The following is a 12,301-nucleotide window of genomic DNA, read 5'->3' as shown; positions in this document are numbered from 1 at the left end:
TTCTGCTTTCCCCCCTTTCTTTCAGGTTGGTATATATTTTTTTTTCATTTCGTGCCCTTTCTTGATGATGATCTGGCTTTCCCCTTGTGATGTGATTCTTCTTCATTTTCGTGTTTACTTCTGGTGGTGTTGCATGTTTGCTGTCATTTCAAAGTTTGGGTAAAGTTTTGATTTTTTCTGCTGCTGCTGGATGGTTAGGGTTTCCGTATTTTGAATTACGCTTTGCCTGTTTTTGTTATTGTCTCCAAAGGGTGTCTCTGGGTTCCGGTATCAGTCGCTTTGGTTTGTTTTTTGTCTTTAGCTGAGTTGCTGGTACTGACATTCTTCATTTTTGTTGCTGTAAGTGTAGTGTCTATGTCTCGTAAGAATCTTATCAAAATGTCTACAAAAGTTCCTCTTGGTATGGCTGATTGGCTTGATTCCATAGTGTTTTGTTGTGTGACGGTGGCAGATCGGGAATATTGTGAAATGTTTAGAAGGTTCCATAGGGTATGTCTGAATAGGGAGGATGAGAAAGACTATGAGTTGGTCGCCCTTGATCCTGAGGAGAGGGTAAGTTTTCCCCCTTTAAGTCGGACAGAGCGTCTGTTTTTCTATGCCTATGACTGCTTCTTTACCAAGTTAGGTATTACCCTTCCTTTTACCGACTTTGAAACCGAGATCCTTTGGACATGCAATCTTGCTCCTACTCAGCTTCATCCCAACTCCTAGGCCTTCATGAAGATTTTTTAGCTTTTGTGTCAGGAGCTGGGTGTCTGACCTTCTCTTTGTTTGTTTTTATACTTGTTCATTTTAACAAAGCCTGGGGCGGCCAAGAAGAAGGCTTCTTGGATCTCTTTCCAGGCTAACCAAGGTAGAAAGGTTTTTACTATTTTTGATGACTCCTTCCACGACTTTAAAAATTTTTATTCCAAGGTCCGAACTGTGGATGAGGTCCATCCCTTCTTTTTAGATGAGAATAAGGAGCCCACTTTTCCATTTTGGTGGCAAGAGAATACTGTGGTGGTCAAGTACACTTTAGAGAGCCTAGACGAGGTGGAGAGGGCCTTTGTAGGTGTGCTGGAGAAGCACTGGGGGCAACCTCCTCATTTGGACACGAAAAAGTTTTTAGGGGACCCCGCCCTTCTCCGTTCCGAGCTAGGTAGTACCCGACCTTCTTGTTTTTTACTATCTTTTCTTAGTTATAGTTTTTTGTAACTATTGTGTTTCTTATTTTCCAGAGATGGCTTCGGAATCTGATTCTATGAAGTTTCTTCGTAAAACTAAGAAGACTGTGGCTGCTCAGAATTTGCAAAGGAAGGTGGCCGGGGAGAGCACCTCTCAGCTTCCTCCTAAGAAGCCGGACTCGGGTCCTCAAGGTCTGAGGAAGGTTATTCCAACCCCTAACGTCCGTTTGGTTCCTACCGACCCGCCTATGGCAAGCTCTGGTGCTACTTCCTCTCTTTCTTTCTCCGGTCCTACTCCTAAGAAGCAGAAGACATCTTGTGCTGTCAATATTAACGATAAAGATTTTGACGGTCTGGCCTGGACTATGGAGTATATTGCTCCTTATGGTTTTGTTTCTACAGACGATGTGTCCATTCTCAACCACTTTCAGTATATGGCCCATAACTGTGTCCAGATGGCTAACCTGAACGCCGTCTTGGCGAGGGAGTTTAAGAAATCTCCTATTAATGCCACCAGCGCCTTCCTTGGGAGTGACAAGGCTGAATTTGAGAATGTTGATGGTTTGAGGGCCAAACTGGAGGCAAAGAATGTGGGACTGGAGCTTTTGCTGGAGAAAGAGAAATCCTGAGCTATCGCGGCTGAAGTCGCTTCTAATTTTGGCGAAAGAGATGGCGAAGAAGGCCGAGGAGAGCTATACCCGGACGTATGTTGAGCTCCTTGAGGCAAAGGAGAAGCTTCAGTCGGCCTATGATGATTACGCTGAGCTGCAGAGTCACGTAGTGAATGGCATGACTGCTGTGTATGAGAATCTGAAGGAGTAGGTCCGGGTTTTGGTTCCCGATCTTGACCTCTCTTTATTCAGTAAGGATAATGTGGTATTATATGGTAATATTATGCCTACACCAGATGAGGATGAGGTCCCTGCGCCCGACCCGAAGACCAAGGCTTCCCCGACCCCTTCTGCTGAGGCCACCCAGTCTGAGGCCGACCCTGATGTGGAGATCTTGAATAGGCCAGACGGCATTGTTGGGGCAGTTCCGATCTCGATCATTCCTCCTTTTCCCCAGGATGCAGCCACGGGGGAGAAGCTCGACCCTTTGTGACTTCTACTTTTAAGTCCTCTTTATGAACAATTTATATTATGTGTTGGTGTGGTTAGGTTTGTGGGCCTTTGGTGGATATTTTTGTAATGACTTGTAGTTTAAACACTTTACTTTGTAGTTACATTCAGCAACTTTCTTAGCTTTAATGTTTAATCCCTTGGAGTTGTCTGATTTATTTTTCAACAACTTTTGTGAGTGGTGTTTGGTTTTGGCTTTTATCCGCTTCTTGAGGTAGTATTCCTGGTGAGATTCTACCTTTGGTTGCTCGGCATTATTGTGCTTTACTTTTTACCTATCTTTGACAGCTTTCATGGATAACGTCCGAGTTGCTTTGGCTTTGTTCCTGGCCACAAGCTTGTTGGTTGGTTTTCTTTTGCTTTTTAGTTGCTTCTTGGCAAATTTTAGCTAGCATTCGTGTTTTTGGGCCTTTAGTTGCGTTCTAACGCTTTTTAAGTAGTGCTCTTTTCGAACTTCTACCTTTCAGCTGTTACTTAGCAACTTTTAGGAGTAGTGATCACTTTGAACTTCTACTTTTAGAAGTCCCTTTGATTGTTGGTGGCTTTTAGGCATTTGTCCGACCATCGTGTGGTCGAGGTATATATCGTTCCTTTTTAGTTATCCTTTCGATGGTCTAACTTCTCTGTCGGGCCTTCTTAAGTTATTTCTGCAACTCTGTTTTTTATCCGACCTTGTTAGGTCACTTTGTATGAGTTGCTTTTATAACTTCTCACATTAATTTGAGTCTCGTGGCTTTATCTTGTCGACCTTTTCTGGTCAGAGAATGATTTTTGTGTTTTTTCGAGCATAAATTAATGCACCTTGGTAAGAAACTTTTTAAGGAATGGTAGATGTTATTAAGATAAAATACAAGGAATGGAAATTTCTATATATGCCTGGTTACCCTGTAATTCGGGGCCCCCTTAATTATTGACCTGGTGCCTCATTAAAAAACCCTTTGCTGGGAAAAAGAGTGCATCTTGGTTCAAGACTTTCTAACTATAGTACCTCTCAGGTTACAGGTGTTCCATGACCTCGGGAGTTCCCGCCCCTGGAGGTCGGCCACCTTATAGTAACCTTTTCCTAGTACTTCTACAACCCGGTATGGTCCTTTCCAATTTGCAGCTAGCTTGTTTTCTCCCAACTTGCCTGCTCCGATGTTGTTTCGGATCAGGATAAGGTCGTTGGTCGCAAAGCTTACTTGGATTACCTTCCGGTTACACCTTAGTGCCATTCGACTCTTCAAGGCTTCCTCCCTAATTTGAGCTCTTTCTCGGACTTCTAGAAGCAGGTCGAGCTCTTCTCTCTGTGCTTGAGAGTTAATTTCCTCATTGTAGAAGATCATTCTAGGGGATCCTTCGTCTACTTCAACAAGAATCATTGACTCTATTCCGTAAGCAAGTCGGAAAGGTGATTCTCCCATGGTGGAATGTGGCATTGTTCGATATGCCCATAGGACTTGGGAGAGCTCTTCGGCCCAAGCTCACTTTGCGTCCTGTAGCCGGCGTTTCAACCCGACCAGTGATGACCTAACTTGCTGCTTCCACCTGTCCGTTGGCCTGTGGGTGTTCCACTGAGGTGAACTGGTGTTTGATATTTAAGTCGGCCACTTGGTTTCTGAAATCCGTATCGGTGAACTGAGTTCCATTGTCCGTGACGATGGAGTAAGGGACCCCAAACCTTGTGACAATGTTTCTGTATAGGAATTTCCGACTTTGCTGGGCAGTGGCGGTGGCTAGGGGTTCTGCCTCAATCCACTTTGTGAAGTAGTCTATTCCCACTATGAGGAATTTGACTTGCCCTGATCCTTGGGGGACTGGCTCGAGGAGGTCGAGTTTCTATTTTGCGAATGGCCAGGGCGAGGTGACGCTAATAAGCTCTTCTGGTGGGGCTATGTGGAAGTTGGCGTGATTCTGGCAAGGAGGGCATGTTTTCAAGAACATGGTCGCTTCCTTTTGTAAGGTTGGCTAGTAGAAGTCGGCTCGGATCACTTTCTTGGATAGTGCCCGAGCTCTGAGGTGATTTCCGCACATGCCGCTGTGAACGTCCTCCATGACTTCCTTTGTGTCGGAGGTCAGGATGCATTTGAGGAGGGGTGCCGAGATCCCTTTTCTGTACAGAATGTCGTGTACTAGACTGTAGTGTTGCGCCTTCCTTATGAGCTTTTTTGCGTCTTTCCTTTCTGTGGGTAGGGTTTTAAACTTGAGGTAGTTGATTATAGGAGTCATCCATCCTTGGTCTTGGTCCGATATCCTTAACACCTTCTCTTCCTTTGAGACTGATGGGCATTGTAAGGTTTCTTGGATGAGGCTTCTGTTATTGCCCCCTAGCTTGATGCTGGCTAGTTTTGAGAGTGCGTTAGCTCGGGTGTTTTGTTCTCGGGGTATGTACCGAACCTCTGATGAATCCATATTTGATGATGATTTTTGGTTAGAATTTAATGGATTCCATTACATAAACTTGCACTTATTCCCTTGAATAGCATGCTTTTGAACTTTCCTCCCAAATTGTGCTTGATTATGAAAATATGCTCTTTTGTGCTTAATTTGATCTATTTTATTCCATTTGCCTTCCATTCAATGTCTTGATGTGTTTGTGAGTGATTTCAGGTGTATAAGGTGGGAATGGTTTGGAGAAGATGGAAGAAGAGCATGTAAAGTAGAGGAAACATGAAGAATTAAAGAAGATGAATTCAGAGACGTGTGCGTGCGCACAGCCTCTTGTGCGTACGCACAGGAGCCCAAGTAGAGTGCGTGGACCATTTCGAGCGCGTTGCGCGTCCATCCAAGCATCGCCTAGTGTGCGTGCACACAGCAACTTGTGCGTACGCACAGGATGGGATTTTTCGCAAAATGTGCGGACGCACACGCCTGTGCATCTGCACAGGTGTCTGCGCATGACTTCATTAAAAAAGCACGTAACTCACGATTTGAGGGTTTTGGAGGCCCATTTTTGATGTCTCTTAGCTCATATTGGAGGGAATGAAGGACATAACATAGGATATCATTAGTGTAGATTTTAGGAATAGTAGTAGAGGTTTTTAGTTTTAGTTTTCTCTAAGTTTTTCATCTTCTCTATTAGGGTTTATCTTAGGGTTTTGCTTTCAAAATGCCATTTCCATTTTTTATCTTGGATTTTTCTAATCTTATTATAAGTATTCTCTTGTTATTACTCTTTATAGTTACATTGTCATTACTCTTTCTTCTATTTCAAGTTATAGCTTAATTTTACTTTTCTTTTGAAATTTTAATTTCTTGTTGATGAATTTGATGTTTGATGGTTGTTCTATGCTTTTTATTGTCATTCTTGTTGATTGAGATCAAGTGTTGCTTTTAGCTTCAAGCCTGTTCTTATTTTTCTCATGTTTAAGCTTTTTGCCCACCAAGTGTTTGACAAAATGTCAAACATGGTTTTAGGCTAAATTTTTGTCTCTTGGCTTGGGTAAAGTGAGCAATTGGGTTCATATAGTTGGAATGTCCAACATTTAGTGTCAATTCTTGGATTGTTAATTGTTCTTGTTCTCACTAACGCTAAGTTGTTACTAAGGCAATTAGCAAGCAATTGAGAATTTGTGGGTTAAGAACACTTATGCTCATTTAACTTACCTTTCAATGTGAGGGTTGATCAAGTGAGACTAATCTATCATAATTGTCATAGTTGTGGTTCCAATAAGGAAAGGATCCTTAGCTCACTCCAAGCCAAGATCCCTTTTTATGCTTTCAATTTTCCATACATTGCTATGTTAATCTCTTTTATATTTTACTTGTTCATATTACATAGTTAGTTCTTTAATTTCTTTATTAGTTCAATCGTTACAATTTTGCATGTTCTTTTATTGCTTTATATGTTTATTTCTTCATTCACAACCCCTTGATCACTACTATCGGAATTTGCATACTCATTGCCCTTTAGTGATTCCTTGGAAGACGACCCAGGAGTCAATTACTCTCAATTTTAAATTGGTTTTGAGTTGTGTCACATCTTGTGAAATTCCAATTTGATCGGCGGCCGATTGTTGGGTTTGGTCTATGCTTGCAACGTTTATCGTCTTTTAGTGTAAAAATCCAAACCTATGCGATTGGTCGTCTCCATCAAATTTTGACGCCATTGCCGGGGAACTTCACTTTAAGTGCAATGTGTGCTATGATTTTGGTTGTGTAAATATGTGAATGTTATGAATATTTGATTTTTGGTTTGCTACTTGGCATTAATTGTAGATACTACTTTTCTCTTTAGTTAGTCTTGGTAGTTGTAGATTGTTAAGTTAGTTTTTGTTTACTTGCATACTTTTGTTTTGCTTTTCATAATTGCATGCTTTCATTGCCTCCTCAGTTGAATGACATGGTCGCTTCCAGACCCGAGCTTGGCAACTTTTGATCCAGAAATTGAAAGAACTTTAACCCGTATAAGGCAAGATCGACGCCGGCTAGCTTTCGTGCATAGTAAATTGGGCTCCCTTGAGGATCACTCCCATTCACTTTCACCACCAATCCGTGACCATCATTCTCCAATCAACGAGGAGACTCTCTATTCATCTGTGGGGAGTACTGAATTATCTTTGAGTGACTCAGGTGACACCGTCATGGTGGACCCACCGCGAAGGATCACTTTGAAGGAAGCCAGAGCTCCTGATATCACCTTGCAACCACTTCAGATTCTGTATCCGGCCTTGGATCCGAATTTTGAGCTTAAGTCTGGCACAATCAACTTGCTCCCCAAGTACAATGAATTGCCTGGGGAAGATCCTCTGAAGCACCTTAAGGATTTCCAAGTTGCTTGTGCAACTGCAAAAAGACATGGAGCGAATGAAGTCGCGATATTGGTCTTCGTTTTCCCTTTCTCTTTGGAGGGAAAAGCAAAGGAATGGTTTTATACTCAGCTGGGGAAAGTTAGATCCAATTGGGACTAGTTGCGGAAAGAATTCTTCGAAAAGTTCTACCCTTATCAGAAAACAGACAAGCTGCAAAGAGAGATCTCTTGCATTGTGCAACGAGATGGGAAGACTTTGTATGAATATTGGGAGAGATTTAAGAAGTTGCTGGAGGCTTGCCCTCACCACCGGATTGATGAGTTGGTTCTGATCAGTTATTTCTGTCAAGGAATGCACCACCAAGACAAGCTTCTCCTATATGCCGCAAGTGGAGGATCATTGACCAAAAATAAGACCACAGCAGAAGCATGGGAAGTTATATTGGACCTAGCAGATTCAACTCAACACTCTAGGGCAAGGAGTTCGTAACCAAAAGCTGTGAACGAAGTTTCTCCCTCCGGTGATGCTATTTTGACTAAGACCCTCGGTGAGATGATGATTTTGTTGAGGCAAATCACCCAGGGGCAACAAATCCCTCAAGCTTTGATAAATACTCCACCTCAACCTCCTAGGACCAAAGGACTATCAAGGATATGTGGTGTTTGTGCTTGTACTACTCATTACACTGATGAGGTCCCTCAAATCAAAGAGGACACTATATTGGCGGTTGCTAACTCTTACCCACAAATACTCAACTACAACCAAGGATCTTACCCACAAGGAGGTAATCAAAAGCAAGGGTGGAGATATAACTCAAATCAAAGGTGGAACCAAGCTCCCCAAGCTCAACCTAATCAAAATGCTCAAGTCTACTACCATCAACACCCCCAAGGTCAATCACAATACCAACAACCATACCAATAACCCCCACAACCTCCATCTCAAGTAAAGTATCAACATCCAAACAGTCGATCCAATCCCTCTCAAATTAACCAAGCCTTTTCCTCTAATCAATCCCACATGAATGACACAATTTACACCTTCATGCAAGAACAAAGAGAGTTCCATAAGAAACAAGACGCTTACATGGCTACAATAGCCGAAGCCCTTACCCGTTTAACTCTCCCTCCTCAAACCACACAAAGCACCCAACAAGCTTCAACATCAAGTAGTTTTCCCTCCTAACCTCAACCCAATCCTAACGGAAGCATAAATGCCATTACTCTTAGAAGTGGTACTAAGTTGGATAAGAATGTGGCTATACCTTCAAAGTTGAATGATGAGACAAACAATGAAGAGGTAGGAGATGAAGTAGATGTGATGAGGAGTGAAGATGAAAATGTTGATAAAAATGAGAAAGAACCACCAAAGGTCAAGGAGCCAAAGAGAAAGACCTTGCTTGAAGAGCCTTTGCCCATCCCATTTCCAACTTTAGCCAAGAAAGCAAAGAAACAAGAAGATCTTGACCCCACTGTGGTGAAAGTTTTTGAAAAAGTTGAAGTTACCATCCCTTTCTTTCAAGCCATTCAACAAGTGCCGAAATACGCCAAGTTCCTTAAGGATATTTGTACTCACAAAGACAAGCTTGGTGACCTCAACAAAAAGCCGGTAGATGATTCTATCTCTTCTTTACTTCCTGAAAAATGCAATGATCCCGGCCTATGTTTGGTTACTTGCTTGATTGGTGGGACTAAGTTCATGGACTGTATGTGTGATTCGGGGGCGTGTGTGAGCATCATGCCACTCCCCATCTATGAAAGACTGAACTTACCTCCCCTAAAAAGGTCCAGGTCGAGGTTTGTATTAGCCGACAAGAGTATTGTGTCAATTGTGGGGATTGCAAAAAATGTCATAGTCAATATTCAAGGATTGCTCTTTCCAACTGATTTTCATATTTTGGAGACCCCTCCTATTGACCCAACTAAGCCATCATCAATACTCCTTGGAAGACCATTCTTGAAGACTGACCATTTCAAGTTAGACGCACACTCGGGAGTATATTCTTTTGAGTCGGATGGCAAGTTAGTCAAGTTCACTTTGGAGGACTCCAACAAATCCATCCTTGAGGCTTACTCTATTTTTGGGTGTGACATAGTTGAAGACAAGGTGAGTGAAGATGGCAAGGAGCAAGAAAAAAAGGATAGTGCCAAGGAGTCAAATTCAAAGGATCATGCTCAACCAAAGCAACCCAAGGAGTTAGAGATTTTCCTCCTTGGGGAAATTTCTAAATGATCAAGAAAGTCATGCAAGTCCAACTTAGGACTCTAAACCAATGTGCTTGGTGGGAGACACCCCACCATGGTGACATTTTCCAATTCTATCTCTTGTTTATAGCTTTTAGAACTATTTGTTTTCTTGTGATACCATGCTTAGTTTAGATTTGATTTGATGATTTTTGAGTTGTATAAGTTAAATTGCTTGTGGACTATAATTTTGTGCTTATTTGAATGATTTGGGGTTGATGTGTTGTTGTGCTCAGGTTAGGAACCTTAGTTTTGAAAAGAAAAGAAATTTCTGAAACAGGGCATCTGTGCGTACGCACCGAGCTATGCGTGCACACAAAACTGTGTTTTTCTCTGGTCGCAGTGCCAGCACAGCCTTAACATGCCCTCTGGTTGCGGCGCCAGCACAGCCTGTGCGTGCGCGTTGCCCCCCTTTTCTGTGGCCTGTGCGTGTGCACAGCTGCATGCGTACGCACACGTTCCCTTTCTTGATTCATCTGTGCAGCCACACAGACGTGTGCGTCTACACACCAATTGTAGCCCCTCGGGTGGGAGCGAGGGAACAGCTTGTGCGTGGGAACAACCTCCCCCATCCTTATCTTCTGTGCGTGCGCACGGACTTGTGTGCGCACGCACACCTTCTTTTGTCCACATATACTTTTCAAAAAAAAAGAAAAGAGAGAGAGAGAGAGAGAGAGAGAGAGAATTCCTTTGTGCGCACTGATGAGCGGATAATTTGTACGCTTTTTGGCATTGTTTTTAGTATGTTTTTGATATCTTTTAGTTAGTTTTTAGTATATTTTTATTAGTTTTTAGTTAAAATTCACTTTTCTGGACTTTACTATGAGTTTGTGTTTCTCTGTGATTTCAGGTATTTTCTGGCTGAAATTGAGGGATCTGAGCAAAAATCTGATCCAGAGACTCAAAAGGACTGCAGATGCTGTTGGATTCTGACCTCCCTGCACTCGAAGTGGATTTTCTGGAGCTACAGAAGCCCAATTGGCGCGCTCTCAACGGCGTTGGAAAGTAGACATTCTGGGCTTTCCAGCAATATATAATAGTCCATACTTTGCCCAAGATTTGATGGCCCAAACCGGCGCTCAAAGTCACCTACAGAAATTCCAGCGTTAAACGCCGGAACTGGCATAAAATTTGGAGTTAAACGCCCAAACTGGCATGAGAGCTGGCGTTTAACTCCAGAAAAGGTCTCTACACGAAATTCCTTCATTGCTCAGCCCAAGCACACACCAAGTGGGCCCGGAAGTGGATTTTTATGTCATTTACTCATTTCTGTACACCTTAGGCTACTAGTTTTCTATAAGTAGGACCTTTTACTATTGTATTTTCATCTTTGGATTGTTTTTGATCCTTTGATCATCTTTGGACATTTAGTTCTTAGATCATTGGGAGGCTGGCCATTCGGCCATGCCTAGACCTTATGCTTATGTATTTTCAACGGTGGAGTTTCTACACACCATAGATTAAGGTGTGGAGCTCTGCTGTACCTCGAGTATTAATGCAATTACTATTGTTCTTTCATTCAAATTCCGCTTGTTCTTTATCCAAGATATCACTTGTTCTTTAACATGATGAAGGTGATGATTGACGCCCATCACCATTCTCACTCATGAACAAGGTGACTGACAACCACTCTTGTTCTACAAGCATCTGAGGCTTGATGAATATCTCTTGGATTCCTGATTTCACGATGCATGGTTGATCGCCTGACAACCGAGTGCTCGCCTGACAAACGAGCCAACCATTCCGTGAGATCAGAGTCTTCGTGGTATAGGCAAGAACTGATGGCAGCATTCAAGAGAATCCGGAAGGTCTAACTTTGTCTGTGGTATTCTGAGTAGGATTCAATGATTGAATGACTGTGACGTGCTTCAAACCTGTAACCTACTGGGCGTTAGTGACAGATGCAAAAGAGTTATTCTATTCCGGTAGGGGAGGGAACCACACCGGTGATTGGCAGCACTGTGACAGAGTGTGTGCATTAGCTTTCACTGCGAGGATGGGAGGTAGCTGCTGACAACAGTGAGACCCTATACGAGCTTGCCATGGAAAGGAGTAAGAAGGATTGGATGAAGACAGTAGGAAAGCAGAGAGACGGAAGGGAAGGCATCTTCATATGCTTGTCTGAAGCTCTTACACCAATGATATACATAAGTATCTCTATCTTTATCTTTATGTTATTTTCGTTCATCATCTATACCCATTTGAGTCTGCCTGACTGAGATTTACAAGGTGACCATAGCTTGCTTCATACCACCAATCTCCGTGGGATCGACCCTTACTCGCGTAAGGTTTATTACTTGGACGACCCAGTGCACTTGCTGGTTAGTTGTGCGAAGTTGTAGTGATCACAATTTCGTGCACCAAGTTTTTGGCGCCGTTGCCGGGGATTGTTCTGTGTATGGACAACTGACGGTTCATCTTATTGCTTAGATTAGGTATTTTTCTTCAGAGTTCTTAAGAATGAATTCTAGTGTTTCAAAGTGATGTTCTTATCATCACCAAAGCTGATTGATTCTCATCAATTTAGCTCTTGAATGCAATGTCCTGCTGAAGCTTAGCCGGCCATGTCTAATTCCTTTAGACTAAAGCTTTAGACTAACATTGCATGATTCCTGGAATTCTCATTAAGAATTTTGATACCTTTATTTTCCTTTTCACTTAATTTTCGAAAAAGCACAAAAAAATTACAAAATCATAAAATCCAAAAATATGTCTTGTTTGAGTCTAGAGTCTCATCTTAAGTTTAGTATCAATTGCATGTTTCCGTTATTATTGCATTCATGCATGTGTCCTCATTGATCTTCAAGTTGTTCTTGATGATTTTCTTGTTTTGATCTTTGAATTCTATTGACTTGAGTGTTTTGTGTTTCTCATATGCATTCTCATGTAGTTAGTGTCAATAGTATACAAACTGCTAAGTTTGGTGTCTTGCATGCATTGTTATTTGATTCTTGTTGCATTTTAATTATTAAAAATCCAAAAATATTTTTAATTTGTGTCTTTTCAAGTCAATGATACAAAGAATTGAAGATTCAGAACAT

General features: G+C 42.1%; 1 protein-coding gene and 1 non-coding gene across 2 annotated transcripts; one reads left to right on the top strand and one right to left on the bottom strand.

Moving 5' to 3' along the window:
• Positions 1–7,224: 7,224 nt before the first annotated feature.
• On the bottom strand, positions 7,225–7,331 carry LOC130964104 (small nucleolar RNA R71). The gene has a single exon (XR_009080212.1). It is a non-coding gene; the product is annotated as a small nucleolar RNA R71 (small nucleolar RNA).
• Positions 7,332–8,337: 1,006 nt separating this feature from the next.
• LOC130962821 (uncharacterized) lies at positions 8,338–9,249 on the top strand. Its single transcript, XM_057888987.1, has one exon. The coding sequence runs from the start codon at positions 8,338–8,340 to the stop codon at positions 9,247–9,249; it is 912 nt and encodes a 303-aa protein (XP_057744970.1).
• The last annotated feature ends 3,052 nt before the right edge of the window (positions 9,250–12,301 follow it).

This window comes from Arachis stenosperma, chromosome 2 (genome assembly GCF_014773155.1).
Source record: "Arachis stenosperma cultivar V10309 chromosome 2, arast.V10309.gnm1.PFL2, whole genome shotgun sequence".
Classification (NCBI taxonomy): Eukaryota; Viridiplantae; Streptophyta; class Magnoliopsida; order Fabales; family Fabaceae; genus Arachis; species Arachis stenosperma.
The sequence above is the reverse complement of the archived record's forward strand: the minus strand, read 5'-3'. Positions and strand labels throughout refer to the sequence as shown.